This window comes from Tachypleus tridentatus, chromosome 10, assembly GCF_004210375.1.
Source record: "Tachypleus tridentatus isolate NWPU-2018 chromosome 10, ASM421037v1, whole genome shotgun sequence".
Classification (NCBI taxonomy): Eukaryota; Metazoa; Arthropoda; class Merostomata; order Xiphosura; family Limulidae; genus Tachypleus; species Tachypleus tridentatus.
In genome coordinates this window covers 61,730,519-61,750,840 of record NC_134834.1, presented here as the reverse complement: position 1 = coordinate 61,750,840, position 20,322 = coordinate 61,730,519, and the positions used below count along the sequence as shown (strand labels likewise).

At 33.4% G+C, this 20,322-nt stretch overlaps 1 protein-coding gene across 11 annotated transcripts in view; it reads right to left on the bottom strand.

Moving 5' to 3' along the window:
- Positions 1-20,322, bottom strand: part of LOC143229404 (rap guanine nucleotide exchange factor 2-like) — a 171,031-nt gene that overhangs the window by 81,908 nt on the left and 68,801 nt on the right. The window contains exon 1 of one of the 11 annotated variants that reach the window (XM_076461700.1): positions 19,572-19,633. The exons of the other annotated variants lie outside the window; for them this stretch is intronic. Within the exon in view, the coding sequence (XP_076317815.1) occupies positions 19,572-19,618 (47 nt within the window). The 5' untranslated portion in view covers positions 19,619-19,633. Of the gene's footprint in view, positions 1-19,571; positions 19,634-20,322 lie in introns of those variants that run through there. 11 annotated transcript variants of the gene reach the window in all.

Here is a 20,322-nt window from a genome sequence, read left to right as displayed (position 1 = left end):
ATATCTAAAGCACAACAATTATCGCTAAAATAACAATATCTATCTGCGAGAATGTTGAAAGCCATGTTTGCTCCTGCACTTGTCTCAGTTGCAAATAGACGGTTGAAATGCGCGATATTTGCATGAAATACTAACGTTATGATAGTTGAGATGCATGGTGTTCCTGTCGAAGTTCAAGATGTTGGCGAGAAACCGTAGAATCTAAACAAACTAGGGCAAGAACACTGTGAATCAAAGGTAGCAGCAAGAAAAAATACTTTGTTATTTTCGCTTTAATCCCTTTCATTGTTTAGATTGTAATTCACAGATTTGAATATGGTTTATCAAATCTCAACTAATGAAAGTTTAAGAAATAGTTAAAAACATCTGTCGTTGTTTCTACTGAATGTGAATAGTGTCTTATATGTCTGATCATGTTGGAAACCATTCTTACAGTATAACTCGAACTAACTATAGAAATGCCTTAAGTTAAAGTATCTTGCTTTAGTAAGACTTTTCATCAACATTAAAACAATACTGTGGAATTTCATTGTGTTTTTAGAAGCAAAAAATCGAATAATAAATTGGTGCAAAATTTTATAAGAGCATCAAAAGTGGATTTTCTCTTCTTCAAAATTACCACCCAAAATATAATAATTTCTGCACAATAAATTTGTGATTCAGGATTTATAAGACATTATGATTGTCTTCACAAAGAACTAAAGTGGTATTCTGAATTCTTCACAAATGTTTTAGAGCCATTGTTGTGGAAAGTCTCAATGGGTTTTGTGGTTATTCTTGTACATAGCTCCAGTGACTTTCTGACACAGAACTATTATAACAATCACAGATGCTTTATATTCATTACTCTGTACAATGACATTCTTAAATAGTTTTCAAAGACGACTTCATGTGTCAAAATAAATCAAATCATACATTTTTTTCTCATTAACTAACAGTGTCATCAAAAAATCACTGCATGGTACAAGGAAATAGGTGTATTGTAATGGCAAAACACCACACAATGTAGGTTCATTAAATTTAGGCAGCCAGTTGGAAAGTTGAGAATGAAATTTTGTCCATTACCAAAATAATGAGGAAATGGTAATTTGTAACAACATTTTTCAGAAAGGTTTTACATTAGCCTTTTGAGGTGTTACTTCCATCTTCAGTATGCATAAGTATCTATTAAATGACAAGTGTAAAATGTTATGAATTGAGGTTAAATTTGCTTATTGCCATAGTCCCCAAACTTGGCTCCATGAAGTGGTTTTAACAGAGGTGTAAATATCTTTAAAATTCCTCTGACACAGGACAAAGCAATAGTTTTAACAAGGATGTATTTATTGCAATACAAATGACATTGTTTATGTTTCAGTTTTTCAAAAACAAACTACAGTGAAAGTAAAGTACCTCAGGTTGCCTATTATTTAAAACTTTATTAAATTATTAGGTTCAAGTTCTCAGCCAGAGTGCTAAAGTCTTGGGGGTTCTCAAACTAAAATGTCTGAGAACCCTTGGCTTATACATATATTTGTGTGTGTGTGTGTGTGTGTGTGTATAAACACAACACACAGAAAAGATGTTAACCAATACTGAAAAACATTTCATAACTGCTTACAAAGTTCAAAAATTAAACTTGTGATATTGTCAAAAAAAAGGGATAAACTAACATATCTTTAATTTTAGGCAGCCTGTTGTTTGAAATACATATTGTCACAGGACATACAAAAATTTAAGGAAAACCATTTGGAGCTTAAAGTGTGTGGATCGTAGACTTTTAAAACCCAAACCACACAATAGGCAAATTCTGAGCAATTGAACTACACTTGTGTCTGTGTATGTACAGAAAGGTTTGGAGAGCAGTAGAGTGAGAGAATTAAAGTTAGTGGCTATGCTACTTACCCACATGACCAAAAAGCACTTGGCTTATTAAGCACACCTGTCATTTTAAAAACAATACAAGTAATAATAAAAAGAAAAAAAATTAAGTACAATGTAGGGATGGCAATGCCAAAGCATACAAAAACAAGCTAGGAATGTATACACAAATTGAGACATAAGAAGCCAGTAAGTACCATTCAAATTTTACAAGTCTGTGGTTATTAGTCATTGCAAAACTGTATAACACTATTCAGAAAAAGTTTTTATTTAAACCTGAATTCATGCAACTGACAGGAATTCAACATTTAGTTGTAAACAAAGGATATTTTTGGAAGTACTTGGCTACTTATATAGTGAATTTTGTATGGTTTTATGTATACATCTCTACCTTGTTTACATACATTCTGTCATTGCCATTCCTAATCATAATTAATTTTTAACAAACGTTTTTTATTACATGTTTCATCTGTATTTTGCAAAGAATTTCAATGAAGTAGGTTGACAAATGAACATTTATTTTTATGATTCAGTGGAAATATATATTGTTAATATCATATCAGTTTTGTCAGTTTCTTTATTGCATTTTTAGGATGACCTCATACTGATATTATTCCATACAATTGGCTATGATAGATTATTAATCACCACTGGTCACAACGTGGACTTCTAGGAACTTAATGTTGAGAAACCTACAATAAGGAAATAACGTATGAAAAATGTATAGCTGTATCATTCAAGTCCTCCACTTTAACAACACAATGAAATGCCATTGAGAATCTCATAAGATGTGAAACACTTGTTAACAGTAATTATGTGCTCAAATAAGGCTAAAATTTCAGCAGTTACTTTATGATTAAGAATTTAGTACACAGACTTGAAAAAACCACTGGCAGTTATCTGTAAACATCACAGAGTAATAGATCTTATTTTCTCAGCCCATCCCTACATAGTAAGTACCAACACGCTCAGTGACTAGTACCTATGCATGTTTGTGTGTGTATTTTGTATAACAAGCATGACATCGTATGTTGCCTAGATTCCAAGTAAATCGATAATGAAAAAGAAAATATAAAATGTGTTTACTATTTTCTGAACTTATTAAACGTTCCACAAATATAAGCATACAGAAGAGCTAAAATATAACAGGGTAATAATGATACCTGTAATTTTTTCCCTTAAAGATGCATTTCCAGAAGCACCTCATTTAAGATGTGTCAACCATGTGTTTTATAGCAACATTTAACAATAATGTACACACACAAACATATATAACACAGTGTTGGTTACTGCCAACTCTTGACCGACCCAACAATGTGATTTTAACGCGTCCACATTACAGAGAGTGATTTGTATTTTCCGTAATGAGATGCGAATGTTACATCCATAGTCCAGTACTGGGCCATAATCGGCCCCTCTCATAGATCATAGATGCACGAGTTTAGCATGGAAAAAGAGAATATACTATAATGGAACTACATAAATATGAAACAGCTGAAAGGAAAGAACATACTACATTCTTTTAAAAAAATTCATATAAATTAATATCAATTTTACTTTATCATATCAAGCACAAAAAATCCTCAGCAGTTTGCAAAAACGTAAAAAAAACAAGAAAAAACATTTTAGTATTTTGAACTAAACCAAAATGCATTCACATCTCTTTCAACCTCACGGACATAAATAAACAGGCATGAAATATATGGGAAAGTTGAAGAAAAGTGTGTGTGTGTGTGTGTGTGTGTGTGTGTGTGTGAAAGAGCAGAGCAGAAAAGAAGCTCTCGTGCCAGAAGGCTGAATGAGGTTTTTTTTTTATTATTATCATTAAACAAATGTATGCAGTGAATGACAATGACATAAAACATATGTGTAAAGCTTCCCGTGGAACTTAATACACGCTTATATAAATGTAGAAGGCTCCCAGTGAAACTTAAAATACACTTATATAAATGCATAAAGCTCCCAGTGAAACTTAATACACGCTTATATAAATGTATAAAGCACCCAGTGAAACTTAATACACGCTTATATAAATGTATAAAGCACCCAGTGAAACTTAATACACGCTTTTATAAATGTATAAAGCTCCCAGTGAAACTTAATACACGCTTATATAAATGTATAAAGCTCCCAGTGAAACTTAATACACGCTTATATAAATGTATAAAGCTCCCAGTGAAACTTAATACACGCTTTTATAAATGTATAAAGCTCCCAGTGAAACTTAATACACGCTTATATAAATGCATAAAGCTTCCCGTGGAACTTAATATACACTTATATAAATTTCAAGGTTCATAATTAAACATCACGTGGCAAAATGTTAAAAAAGTATTTCTGCAGCACCCTCTGGGTAACATTAATCTTACATAACGTTATCGTTGTTAAAATTATTGGACCTGATAGTTTATCACCAAGAAAACAAAGTGACAAGAAGAGTGGGAGAAACTATTGGCAACAAAATATATTTATCTTATGGCTATTAAATGTTTAATTTTCCGACATACTAGAAAGTTTATTCGTGTTGAAGACAATCACAAAGGGAAGAGTCGTCATGTTCCTTATCTCATTAGCGTGAGGTAGTGTTTTATACTTGACGGCGTGTGCAGGAAGTGTGCTTTCCAGCAGTTCTGAAACTAGAGTTGTGCTAATGGACGGGACATCCGGTCTTTTAAGGAAACAAAACAAAATCAACACAGCAGAGTGATGATGTTCTACAATGGAGAATGTTAAAAAAGTGAATGATTAAAAACGTCTATCATGTCATGTAGAACACTGGGGTACAAACATTAATGTTTTCTAACACTTAAATTACTACAGAGAATTATGCAGGCAAAGGAAGGTCCGTCTCTTAGTGTTTTTTGTTTTTTTTTATCTAACTACAGCAGCAGGAGAATGTTAGAGCAATGAGCTAGATGAAAAGTCGTCTAACATGTATCCTACATCTAATGTCCACGCCCACGCATACAGCTGTTTGGTTAAACACACGTGCACGGTTACCAAACACATGTATGTGAGAAATATTAGCTTCGAAAGCATAACTCATTACGGCAATACTGTGACAAATTAAAATGCAAGAGCTCCATATGTCCTCATCAAAATTCGTTTTTCCTTGAGGTGGATTAATTAACTGACTTTTCCACCAACAGGACGGCGACTAAGAAGCGGCTAGAGTTGCATAGTTTTTGCTGACAAAAGAAAAAACGCACTGAATAATTTTTCTTGTAAGAGTAGATACAATACTGTATGCACGTGCAAACAGTATTATCATCATACAAGATAAAATTACTATACACTTTCAGCACTTATTTAACTGAAGGATTAGATTAGTTTATAACTTTGGGATCATCACTGAACACTAGCCTAAAAAAAATCAAACTGTGAACTAGGCAAGGTTTTAGATCTGAAATGTTCCAAGTGAAGTTCAGTTAATATATAATATAAAGATAACCAATAAAGTAAGCACTAACAGTACAGCAGTTATAAGGTTATAAGCAGTTATAGTCTTGTTGCTGAGATGGTCAAGCAAATACAACGTCAACGGGAGAAAATTATATCAGTAGTTCTAAGACTGAAATCAAGGTAGAATGTTTCATAATATGTCAACCACACTATGTATGTACATACACAAGTTTATAGGTAATATTTTGTTCAGGTTACAAGAAACGCTACCTATGTTGTGAAGAGTTTAAAACCTATATCGATACTTCTAAATCGTGACAAAATTAATCATATTAAGATATTGCATACCTCTGGTATGATTTATATGTCAATACTACTTCTTAGCGAATACAATTTTGTTAGTAAATAAACAAAAGCGAATTTATTAATTAATCGTCCATTACAATTTTTCATTAAGCATTCTAATACCGTACACTTTATACAACAGTTGGTGTTAGCCACTATGCTTTCTGTACGTAAACGTGTACAGTCTTATTTTAACTCGCGTGTGCTTTTTTTCATCGTGAAAATAATTTTCTATTTTAATTATCAGTTAACAAATACGAACGATATTCACTTTTTTAGCTTTCAGGCTATTGTGGTCATAAATCCATTCGCTTTTATCATAACTATTATTCTGAAAGTTTTATGATTACAAAACAAAAACACAGATAAAATCGACGCTCTAAAGCTACAAATTCAAGCCAAAGTCTAACCATCGGCTTGATAAGCCCTGGTGATGGACTTGATACGGCAGATATAGTGTGGCTGATATGTATTAGCTAAGCCATCTTCCAATCATCTTGTTATAACAGAAAAATAAATAAAAAGCGTATACGCAGCCACATTTCAGTTAATAATAAACAACAAGCACTAACTACATAGCAATGAATGTAACAATACATAGGAAAAATACTCGGATCACGTAACCCAGCATTATCTTACTAGAAAACATTGAATATTTTGTTGCAGTAAAACTATCTTACAAGCTTAAAATCTTTTCAAGCTACTCATTTTTCTCTCCGTTTTTTTAAACCTGTATGAATGAGCAAATGTGAGAGATAAAACTGATGTATACGTAGGTAAGAAGAGGATTTCTGTTCTGGTTAAATGGACATGGTACATCTCTGGAACATAATCAGTTTATCACGACTCATCGTTAAGACATCATTCTATCCTATCTAGTCTCATCCGAAATAGATTCTGTACACCTACAATCTAGTGTAAAAACGTTTTATTTATCACTTAATGAACTTACAGCTGTTTTATCACTATTGGGTTTCTGTGCTGACTGCAGTGATAAACACCCTTTCTATAACTTAACACTTGTTCACTTTATCACGTGGTTTCATTCTTCATGAAGTGATACATAAAGAGCCGGTGAAATGGGTTTTTAATGAACAACCTGTTAACTGGTCATTTTCTTGGAGAAGACTGAATAGTTTTATATAGAGAGAGACAACGTTTTAACACATTTATATGAATAATCTTATATATGTACATTTAACAGCAAAATATTCAGGCAGTTGTTTATTATAAATATATTTTACCAACCGATCAACTTTCTAATCATAACCTGCAGTCGTAACAAAGCAACGACACATTGAAATCGGGTATTTAGTTTTGAAATTTTGTATTCACTGACCAAAAGAGAATGTAATATACAGAAAACTGAGTTAACGCTTTTAACATTTATTCTGGTATCACATAAAAACAAATATTTTGCTCATGATTTTTAACGTGATATTTGGTTATGCTAGAATGTCAGTTTGATAACTTTTCACCAGTGTTTAACGCTGTATTACTACCAGATGTGTTAACTTGGCGTTCTATAATATCAGTAGTAATAAAAACTTAGAAGTAAAGAAGAATCTGTTATATCCAATATCTACGAAGTTACGAGCACTCATCAGGCCGGCTGGGACACGACAGTAGTGGTGTCGTGTTAGCTCTTAGAACAAACAGTGTTAGTTTTGGCACCAGTTCAATGTGCTTTAAACTGTCCCTTTCCTCAGCACTAGTTCAATAATGCTTTAAGCGTCTTGAGATTTTGATATGAACTTTTATGCTATCATATTATTCAAACTATTTCCTCAATGCATTCCTACATAAAATTTGATACTACAAAAGCGAAGAATAAATGCATGCTTTTGCTAGTAAGACAATTGTAATATTGTTTCAATAAGCAAAATTTTTAAGAAAAACACATTAACTTAAAATTTCAGTTATTTGTTCTTTTACACTACAATCGACATAATGCTACAAATTACTTAAAAACTGTAATCACATACGTGACTTCACTACTTTTTCGAATCATAACAAAAAATTATATTTTTATTTTTTTATATTTTTAGCTCGCAATATCATCACAACAGAAAAGTTCAAGTTGTATTTACTTGTGTGTGTAATAGTAATTCCTGACTGTGTTTATCACACATTACATTTGTATACAATACCTAACCTACACTGTGGGGTTCAAACGCCAATTCATGATTTACGGAGGTCTCAGTGTATCGATCATTAATCTTAGTTAATTCTAAATATACCCCTGGAAAATAGAGTCAGTATCAATAGGTAAACCCCGTTAACCTACCTGCCTGTGATACGCTAGCTTGTGTGTGTGTGTGGGGGGGGGGATGAACACCGTTTCAAATATGGCGCACGGGTATATCTGGGGAAGGGGGGGGCAAGAACACAAACTCCGATGCCAGACTTCTAGACTCCCATCACGTCTTGATGATGGCCTTCATGGAGCGATTCAGTCCCCCTTTTAAGGGTCACATATAAGAATACCTCCTGATTTCGCCTGTCACTTTTGGTCCTCCGAGAGAAGTTCGCGGGCAAATTCACAGACGGACGACGTGAATTAATACAAGATAATCACAAGACTCCAAAGTGCAGCATGTTAGATTAAATTACGAAATAAAACATACCATTACCAACAGCATCAGTTCTGTAGGTTCGAGCCGCATCAGTTCCGAAAGGCCAAACGAGATAATTCACTGACTTATGGAAGTGATTGGCTTTATACAAAAGTAGAATACAATCTTTTCTAAAAGAGTTTCTGCTCAATTTAAAACACAGGTTATGGATATGTTAGTTCGTTTCGTTTGGTTTGATTTGGTTTGAATGTTTGCGCAAAGCTATACAAGGGTTATCTGTGCTAACCGTCCCTAATTTAGAAGTGTAAGACTAGAAGGAATGCAGCTAGTTATCACCACCCACCGCCAACTCTTGTGTTACTCTTTTACAAACAAATAGTGGAATTGATCGTAACCATATAACGCTCCCACGGCTGAAAGGAAGGAAATGTGTGGTGTGACGGGGATTCGAACCAGCGACCCTCAGGGCCACTACTAATTCGTAGCGAAAGTATTAAGCTAGTTAACCAGCTGACAGTAAACTGTATACTCTACCTTCACTTTGTCATTCCTTGTGAAAGTATGAACAACACAGAATTTTGTCTTTAGATCTACATTACTTAAAGCAAAATATAAAACTACCACTATCTCTTTGATTCAGAATGAATTACATTTTATACAAAACACTAACGATTTCGCCCCCCCCCTCCCAATTTACTCGTGCCTCAAAATAGGTTGTTTTTTCATGAAGAGGGGGTTACTAAGTCGTTTAAAACTACGATTGCAAAACATAGCTACAGCTGAAACAGGTATAAATTTTAACTCGTAGAACAAATAATTGTCTGAGAATTACAAAATGACTCGGCAGTTATTCAGAAGAAAACACGAAAATACAATCTTACGGTTTCAGGGGGATTTAAGGCATTTACAAAATCTACAAATATAGCTTTACGATTCCAGAGATCCGAGATAACATGAGTATGTATTTTTTCAAATACACATTCTTACGTCTTAAGCACAATCACAATACTCCTAACGCACCTAGTTTTGAAAGCTACTAAAAGCATATCCTACTAATTTTTGTTAACAAAAAACTAATATAGGATTTTTGAATTAATACAAACTTGGTAAGGTGTAAGGTAACTTTTCTATGCCAATGACATTTTGTATCAACTCAAATAGTATAATTTTAATCTAACGATTTAATATAAACTGTACGATAAACAATAACCTAAACACTAATATACACAGCTCTAATTATATTTTATGTTTTTGTACAAATAAACTTTTTGCCCTAAAATCCCCACCGTCATATACAGGTGTTAGTTGTCTATAAAACCTGAGTATGTGAGATTTAAGTTAATTACGCCAATTTCTATCTTGTCATACCATATGTTGTCTAAATTGTAACAGGTATTAGGAAAATGTGTGTTAAATAAATGACATTAAACAAGTACGTAAATTGAGGTAATAGAGGTCATCGTTTCTAGTAAGGCATTACAGTAGCGACCTCTATCGTGAAATACTTATACCTGCTGTTCTCGAAAGGTTTCAACCTTGAGGCAGTAAAAAAAAAACGCATTATTATACAGTCAGTACGCGTACGTGCAGGTACGACCCACCACAAGCTTTGTATGTTTTGTACAAGTGCACCTGACCCACTGAACCTCTGTCGAAGAAGCACACGTGCACACCAAAGGCTAATGGAAGACCCGAGTTAATAGTAATTATTTTGCATGTTATTTGACCCACAAACATTAGTTCCCTATATATGTGCCCTCACAACTGAAAAAACCAAACAAAAATACACACACGTGACTTTACTGATACTTCTTATTCTGACGTCAGCAAAGGTTAGAAAAATGAGAAAAGATTCAAGAATATTTCCATCAGTGTTTATTTCTTATATTAGTAAAAAAAAAACAATATTTAGAAAACAGCAACAAATGAGATGGGTAAAAATACGTCCAAATAATCTGGGATCTAATACTTATTATTTAGGCAAACTTCATATTAGGAATCAAAAAGTTTGCGTCAATTTCTTTATATCAAACGATAGTTTTTTTGGGGGAAAAGTGTCATAGAATTGTTATAACTCAACAAAAGCTAAGTATCACGAACATTTCCAATCAATAATAATAAAATACAATGGCATTTTGAACACACAAAAACACTAACAACCTAATCTCAGTTTTACTGTATACCGTTTTGATACTGCATGTGTAGGTCAAGTTACCAATCACCTCATCTGGCAAATATTTTTGCAGATTTTGCTAGTGATTTGTTTTTGAACATTTAAATTTTCTTTAGACAAATACTGTCCGTATTTTATATCTACAAAGTAAATCAAGTTTAAATAACGCCATGGAAATTTGGTTTATTGTTAAGCGCAAAGTTTCCAGAATTGGGTTATTTGTGCTGTGTCAATTGCAAGGGCTAACCCTGAAATGCAGCTTTATCAGCTTCCGTCGGAGATTACAGTATCAACTTAATTATTATGTACTTTACATCGTTATATTAAGATACTGTTGATTTTTAATGGCTTCACTACATCCAAAAACCAGTTGTCTTGATGTCCAAGCTCCATCATTCTGCCATGATAAAATGGTATATTAAGTATCTTGAAAAACACTGCGAACTAATTTTTAATGCCCATGGGTATTAATATGATTAAAAAATTATGCAGTTTTTCATAATTACTAACTATGCAAATCTTGTGTTCTATTATTTAACGGTTCCTCTAATTTTGTATTTGTACCTGAAATTTCGCCCAAGTTCACACACACACACAAAAGGGGTTGCTCCTACTTTTGAATTATCCGACAAAAAAGAAAGCAGCTAGATACACCATCCAACATAAACTGTTCGATTATCTTTGTCTGTTTGATTGAACAGTAAAATTTGACTGTCAATATTACAGAGTAAACACTGCTCCAAACAGTGGAGCGCGTTTCTTTGCATTAACGAACCACGAGACCTTTGGATTTACAGTCCGAGCACGTCAACTACTAAGCCACGCTGGACATCTAATTCGCAGCTGTTAAAGTTACTGTTTAATGACGTGCTAATGAAACAACACACTGCTGAACAAGGCTTGCAGCTGCCAACTTATACTGAACTTCATTTTTTGTTTGGAGAGAAAAACTGATACGAAGAAGTTATTGTAATATTTCTGTGATGTCAAGAAATCCAAGTAGTAATTGTATTTGTATAGTTATAAATTTCAACGTACATTAATAAATATACCTTTTGTAAACAAACTATTTTTAAAACATCTTTCTTCTTTTTTCTGTTAATGTTGTTCACAGACCGTGTGGTTAAACTAATAATTGTAGTCTTTATTAACACGTACTAAGTTCAAAATTAAACAAGCTAATTAAATCCCTCTTGCGCGGAAAGAAAGAAAAAGTGCAGAACGCATATTAAAATAATTTATATTAAAGCAAACAAAAATCAACTACTGAACACGTGCCATTGTGTTGGCAAGAGAAATTGTGATAATTATAGCGAGTAACGCTTACAAAGCACTGAAACGATAAAGGTCTTTGAACCTTCAAGGAGACTGCGGGTTATGTGAAAAAACAAAACAAAACAGTCAATGCAAAGCTTGGATTCCGAAAAGAATGTGCCCATCCTATGCTTAATACTAGATCTTGTTAGCTGTCACGCTGTCTTATTTCGAATCACTCAAGATAACCCACCCGTACAAAGATATGATTCTTGTCAGCAAATATTTTCGGTGAAAAATTACTTAACCTAAATTTGAATAATCAAATAACAATTTCAGGAGCTTAAAGCTATATATTATAATTTTGAAATCTACATATAGCTACGCACAAGAGATTGAACACTATTATAGATTTACAACCTTAAAAATAGTATCAGAAAGCTCTCCGTTAGGTGGTTAAAATCGAGAGATTGATAGGTAATGTAACACTTCTGGTATGATATTGCAGTTATTGGACTGCACATTAACTATTCCTATTTAGTTAGAGCTAATAACTATAGAATTAAATTAACAGTGATACATACCATCAAATTAAACTTCTGAACTTTTAAACAGCAGGCTAATATAGCTAGCTAGCAAGATCTGGCAGTCTTCATGCTATTAAACTAGCGAAATGGACAACAGACTAAAGGCCCAATAGTTAAGATATTGTGTTTAGCAAGCAGAGATACTAGATCAAATCTCTTTGGTTTCTTTTCCACTTAACGATTCACAACAGTGACGTCATAACGCCAGCACTTTATTCTACAATAAAACTGACAAATTCAGATACAGTCTGGTTTTCTGAAAATTCTACTGTATATGCAGTATGTATTACAAATGCTCTCTCTCTCAAAGCGCCGTTTTTATATAGAATCAAAAAGTACTGTTACTAAATAAATTAAATTCTGGGCCAGTTTATTTTTCCACATTGTGTACTATCTGTATTCAACAACCTAAAAATTAAAGCTCCAAACATTTACTACAGTAATCAACAAAAGATTTTCTTTCTTTTCACGTAACATGAATTATTCAGGTGACAGCCAATCTTACCCAATCTAATCTTTTTCCACGTCAATATATTGAAATCTGACCTTCATATACCGAGTTATTCGCACTTTACTGATCTTTTGTTCTCACTCTCTTATCTTCAGATTTCTTTTGAATCCATTTTATGTAAGAAAAAGATGTTCACCAGAGAATGAAACCGTAGCAACAGGAGAGTTTGGATACAAAAGAACATCGTCCAACAAGAAAAAATAACAGATCTTTGTTCTTATGTCGCAAATTATTAAATCAGTATACTCACGAAACGCACTAACATTCATCTACTAGTGAAACAACTCACACCACGCATCGTAAAACTATTTCAAGATGGCAGATACCTGAAGAAACACCGCTGTCGTCTCGTACATACTTCTCGTGTTCGCCTCACACGTGTCTCAATTACACAATAGAATTTACTAGATTAAAAAAAGCAACGTAAAGATTACGATAACACAGGCTCCAGTCTGTCTAGTGTTTACTTTAGAAGGTCCCATATACTTCCTCTATGTTTTCACAACACTAAAAGATGTGGTTATTAAAAAGAAGTCAAATATACTTCAATAATACATTGAATCCGTGCGTGTAGGATCGTGAGATATCCAGAACGTTTGAGTTACATCTTAAGCCTCAACGTGGCAGTATTTCGTAAATATGGTTTACTTTGCAGTATAAGACGAAACATAAAACGGATCAAAGCTGGTACCACCCGTCACATTCAATCTCTGTTGATTCACTCTCTAATACAGAGTACTTATCAACTCATTATCTGGTCAATAAAAAAAACTACAACTATTCGATATTTCAGTCTGTTTTAGAATTCTAAAAATAGTGTAGTTAATATTATATTCAATTTTAATGGATTTAAAATGAAGCATTAATTTAAACAAACGTACTATATCGTGAAATATATAGTTTTTAATTACAGTTCTACCACAAAGATTGTTTAAATTAAAACAACAAACAAAACACGTATGCAGTAACAAAATAACATGGAGACTAATATACTGATTATCTTTTTTTTTTTTTTTTGTGATACAAGCATACCAGCAGTACTTAACTGTTTTCATTAGTGTACAATGAAGTTTTGTTTCTTCTCTCTCCTTGAATTACCAGAAGTGTGTGCTACATAACTTAATGGTACTTGAGGTAATCGAAATCTGTTTATACACCTTTCTCACTTGCAGACTAAACATAATTAAGGATGAAAACTTGAGTGCTTATATTCTAAATTAATTTTTTTATGACTGCTAGATGATTTCCCATCTGTTTTTTTATTTATTTTGTCTGACAGATGGGATATCTAACTCTTGACTGATATCACAACAGGCAATTTCCGTCACGACCTTGGATTACGACAGGAAAGTGCGGGGAATCTTTATTTAAAGTTTTGAAATTTTCTTATATTAAGTTCATTATTGTTTTATAGTGATCGTCTTTTGACAAATAATGTAAATAATATAATAGTTAAGTTATTCCTTTTACATACACAACTTTATGTGTGTGTATATATATATAAGTACTGTACAAATGCGTTAGAACAATGTCAAAAATTGGATTTCACGCTACTCTCATAAAACATTAGAAGTTAAATTATAGGTTTAACATCAAAAGTTTATTAATCTACATATTAAGTAAAACAAAAACCCAGTGGAAGCTCTCGAGTTAAGCATATAGCCTTACAGACATTGTTGCAACATATTTAATCAAAGTTTCCTTTGGAATTTTACTCCAAATATCCCCCATGAAGTTTCTTTGCAATTAACTTCTGACTTGTCAACTTTTTGATCTAACAAATCCCAGATCTGCTCAATCGGTTCGAGATCAGGACTTTGTGGAAGCCATCGCATCATTTGAATTACTCCAGCAGCTTCTTTCTTAGTTAAGTAATTTCTGCATAAGTCTTTTGTACCATTAACTTCTTGGTAGTAGAATCCTTTACCAATATTGCAGAAAACACTGGGTATACCATGATGGATCAGTATCTCATGGTACTTGCACTAGCCCATTATTCCATTTATTTTGCAAATATCTCCTTTTGTCTCAGCAGAAAATCACCCCTGAAACCATCATACTGCCTCCCCCATGCTTCATGCTAGTTGCTATACACTAAGGTATCTTACACCTTTTTTATGCTTTAAACGAAATATTTCAAACTTGGTATCATCCGTTCATAACATCAACAGACCAGTTTTAAACTTTTTAGCAAATTTTAGTCTCTTGACAATACTTGTAGATCGAAATACAGGTTGTTAACTGCTGCACGACCAGATATTCCATTCTCGTTCATTCTTGATACTATAGATCTGGACACTCTTCTGTCATTTGTTACATGGTCGTTCATCTCGTGCTTGAGATCAGTGACACTCTTTTTTCTACCCCAATGACTGCATAAACGAAGACAATATCAATATCACTGAGTTTAGGTGTTCAGTCTCTTCCTTTCTTATATTCAAACTTGCCTATCTCGGCTTCACGATCTAGAGTGTACTAAACAGTGCTTGAAAAGAATTTAACGTCTGCTGCAAGTTGTCAGAGAGTACTACCAACACCACGTAAAGCTTTATTGCAAACTCTCTGTTATAATAAAAAATATCTAAGCTTTTTATATCATGGCATGACAATAAAAATTAATATATCAAGGTTTATCTGTGGAGTGTTATTAAACTGATTTCTTCTAGCACGTACCGGTACCATATACTCGCTCCTTGCTAGTTTCTTTCTATATAGTTAAGACACTGCATGTGGTACAATGACAGTTATTTCAGACCCTAACATTGATTAGTATGTCCATTTAAACAGAACCCTTGTCACATACCCATTGGTCCTAACACTTTTACACAGTATATCAAAACATTCCCCCCCGCTAGTACAGCGTTAAGTCTACGGATTTACAACGCCAAAATCAGGGGTTCGACTCCCCTCGGTGGGCTCAGCAGATAGCCCGATATGGCTTTGCTATAAGAAAAACACACATACACATCAAAACATCCTACACAGAAAAGTTATGCCATTACATTTACACAAAAACAACAAACGTTAGTTGATACAAGAACAGTAATACGGGAGGACATGTTGCAATATAATCCCATAGATTTTCTATAAGAAAACATGCAGGCTGTGTTCATTGTTATTAAATAATCCAGTTGCAGTCTTGATATCAGAAACTTTGTTATGGTAAAAACATACCAGAAAACGTCAGGTAAAAGTAGTTTTATAATATCCTATCATAGTAGATCACACTGGATAAGAACCCAATAGAAAGTCAAGTTACACAGTAATAAAAGTGGACCAAGAAAGCGTTAATCACAGATAGCATAGGAGCTTCAACAACTTTGTAGTATATAGTCACATTTATGCCATAATCTAAAGCTCAGTTTAACAGAAACAGTAGTATTTATGTATATGCGAGAGCGAGACTAAGCTACCACGAAGGATGATAACTATAAGGAAACATAAAGACAAATTATGAAAAACAGGTATTATCACGTAAAAATGTCTAAAGACTCCATCTAGAACCTCTGTTTTCTCTACTTGTTACACAGAAAATGTTGACACAAGACAGAAAAACTGAAAATTATAATACAATTTATTACCAAAATCATGCATAGATTATCAATATCGAAGGTTCGATGCTCGCCTTTGGGTGTGAAAAGCAAGGACGAAAAAGAAAATTTTCAGATATAGAAAGACAAACTCCAGACAGCCATTGTAGTACAACAAACAGGAAAATGATGAGGCCAACAACAAACTATTGCAGAAGCCAGGAATCAACCAAGCTACTGAGTGGTGGTTCGTGTCGTTGTTACATACCAACCGAGTAGTGACCCAGTAACAGGTAGGAGAGTTTGTTAGTTGATAGATCGCCAGATAAACAGGTATTGTGTTGCTTACTTCCCAACCGATGTTTGGTAGTTAGATGTCGGTCTGATGTCTTGATAGAAATGCCAATCTGTCTAGTAGTAGAATGTATGTTGAGCTGATCACACAAAACTACTGACATTCACAGCTAGGAACAAGATTCTTTCACCATAATTTCAAGTAATTTTGTAAACTGATTTCTCAGTAAGTCATTAAGTTTAGTGTCATCATGAAATAATAAATCACTACTTAATTTAATTTCTTCATCAAGTGGAATATTAACGCATAATGACTTAATATCAAACTGGTGATGAATACAGATTGGTCAAATTCCGTTAATCAGGAAGTAAAAGGAATCTTTGGCGGTAAAGTCATTATTTGTAAACGGAAGTAACAACTTACTTAAGAAACTAGCTAGTTTATGACTGTGCGTTCTTACGTTAGATACAATATATATATATCCTAACAAAACCAAAGTTAATGGCTTAACGAAAAAAATCAACTTACGAAACTACAGGAAGTATACATTTCTTGGGTACGAAACTATACGGAGATATTAAAATCCAGCAAAAAGAAAGAAAGAAAAGACAAACACTGAAGAAACAGATGAATAGAAATAACTTGAGCAACGTGTTTGAAACGTTAAGCTAAAAATCTGGTGTATATTTCATGTATCTGTTTTCCGTAATGTATAAATTTATGATAAAACTAGGCGAGTTTGGTTGTATAAATCAGTCTCATTGTAACAGCTGCTGTGCCACTTCGGATTTATTATGAGTCTTGATAAGTCTTTGAATGCGAGTAGTTTGGAGGAAATTATCTTTTTGGAATATTATCGTGAAAGGAAATCGGTAAGTTCCAAAAACAACACACACACACGAGAAATAAAACTGTAAAACTAAGTTATAACAATAAGAAAATACACTGACGCCATGAACTGTGAATAAAATCCAGCCAAACCTTGATAATATCGATATCAATCAATTGTAGTCTATAAATTCTTATAAGTTATAATGATATTCTTATGTTTGTAAAAATGTCAACATTAATAAGGAGAAATCAATCTTTACTAGCCGTGCCACTCCACTTGAAATTCCTTTAGACGGGATTAAAATAAACTAATCTACTAATTTTTATTTAGCGATAACTTTGTGCACCAGCAATACCAAGCGCGGGGCGCGCGTATACCCAATTCGATTTTATTACTCATCAAGATCTCTACAAGCCTTTTCTCAAATTATAATTACCTTAGGCAGAATTAGAGCAAATTAATCAAACAGACTTTGGGACGTGGTCGAATGCATTAGTGGAAAGAATGTGATCTCCTGAATCCAAAACTGTAATTAAATCTCAAATATGCCAAAAAATTACTGAGCAATGACCTAAATGTTTTCGATTTAAAAAAAAAGAACAAAAACAACATACAAACAAACTCAGAGCCATTGTGTGAGCCACCGTGCCGCGGCTAAAAAGGTATGTAACAAGAGTGCTTGTAAATGTAAACAGTCAAAGCTACTTGAAGAGAACATAAATACGTTTACTGTCGAATGCTTAATTAATGTAAAATGAAATAACAAAAATGACAAAGCATATTCTGATGTTTAATTACACGTGTTGAATAATACAAAAACAGCCATTTAACCATACAAATAAAACGTCAAATCGGTAATGTACTTAATTAATGGAAGGTATTACAAATTTGATATTTTATTTGTATCACTTTACGGTTATTTTTTAATTATTCAATACACATTATTACACGTTTTCAATTACTTTTTGTCCCATTTTGCAATATAATTTATATCTATCCTTCTTGAAACTAAGCCTCAGTAATACTTACTAAAATACTAAACGTAATTAAAGCAAGGTGTCTGTCTCCTTGTGTAAAAACTGCAGTGGTTTTGGTTTGTTTTAAATTTTGCGCAAAGCTACTCGAGGGTTATCTGCGCTAGCCGTCCCTAATTTAGCATTGTAAGACTAGAAGGAAAGCAGCTGGTCATCACCAACAACTCTTGGGCTACTTTTCTACCAACAACTAGTGGGATTGACCGTCACATTATAACGCCACCACGGTTGAAAGGGCGAGCATAATTGGTACGACGGGGATTCGAACCCGCGACCCTCAGATTACGAGTCGAGTGCCTTAACCACCTGGTCATGCCAGGCCAAAACTGCAGTGAAAAAGACAGGCAGACAAAGACATTTCAGGTACCATTTAACCTTCCTCTGAACCTTTTCCAAATATTTAATGTCTTTCTTAAGGTAAAAACCCAAGACTGAACACAATACTCCAAATTTTACCTAACCAGCAACCTATACAATGAGACTATAACCTTTTTAGGTCTGTATTGAACATCCCTGTATTATACAACCTAAAATCCTATTTGCCCTACCAATAGTAAAAGCACACTGCTTAGATGGCTTAAGATCCTTTCCTTTCATAACACTGTTAAGGTTATTCCCATTCAAATTATAACTATAATTCAAAATTATGATAACCTACATGGAAAATCTTGCATTTGTCATAATTAAAACCCATCTGCCATTTATTTGTCCAACTCACTACATGATCCAAATCCTTTTGTAAACCAGCGACAGCCTCTTTACAGCTAGAAACAAAGACCTTGATATCAACAGCAAATGTAAGTAATTTATTGATCATTCCTTCAATTATTTCATTAATGTAAATCAGAAAAAGCAATGATCCTTGAGGCACACCACTTGCAACGATAATCCAGTTTGACTGAACTCTATTTACAACAACCCTCCACTTTCTTCCATCAAGCCACTTGTATATCCAGTTAATTATCTCCCACACATACATACAAAATTCTTGAAAAGAATTTTTATGTCACTTTTTAAAATGCTTTCTGAAAATTCAGATACACCAAATCTAAATCATTATCTAATTTACATAAGCAATAACTTTTTCAAAGCATGTCGAACGATTTGTGAAGCAAGATTTTCCCTTAGTAAAACCATGTTGCCTAGCCAATAAAACTATAAACTTTACTTACTGACTTTGCAAAGTTCCTTCTTTCAGACTTTCCAAACCTTTTCCCATAACTGATGTGAGACTAATAAGCCTATAAATACTGGAACCACTCCTATTACCTCCCTAATTTCCAATCTGTTGGTACTTGTCCACAACTCAAGGACTTAAAAGAGTATGGCAAGTGGCTCACACATCCAATCCTTGACCTCCTCTACAACTCTTAGAGTAATATTGTCTGGCCCAAGAGCCTTATTCTTTAAATTTCCTAATTTTATTTTAATGAGCTCAAAATTTATGCAATTGTCTTGTTCAACTTTTTCATCTATCAATTGTTCAGGATAAGGAATACTGCTTAAGTGTTCATTAGTAAAAAATCAAAGAAAAACAGAATTATTTAATAACCTAACCATTTGTACTCATCATCCCTCAAGGGTCTTATCCTCATCCAACATTTTCTTTACCCCTAATGTACTTTTAAAAATCCTTACTATTAATTTTTATGTTTTCAGCCAAATTTTTCCACACATTATTTTGAATGTCACAATTCCCTGTTTGACTAACTTTTTGATCTTCTAAATATTCTGCAATACAATTCAATTTAATTTCTTAAATTTGTAATGATTTTCTTTAAATTTTATCTTTTATACCCTTTGTGAACCAATGTGGCCTTTTTACTTGCATCTACTCTTTTAAAAGCTGTTTTCGTTTCTGGTAGACCACTTACAAGTCTTCCATTTATACACAGTATTCATGTACTAAGTGTTATTATAATA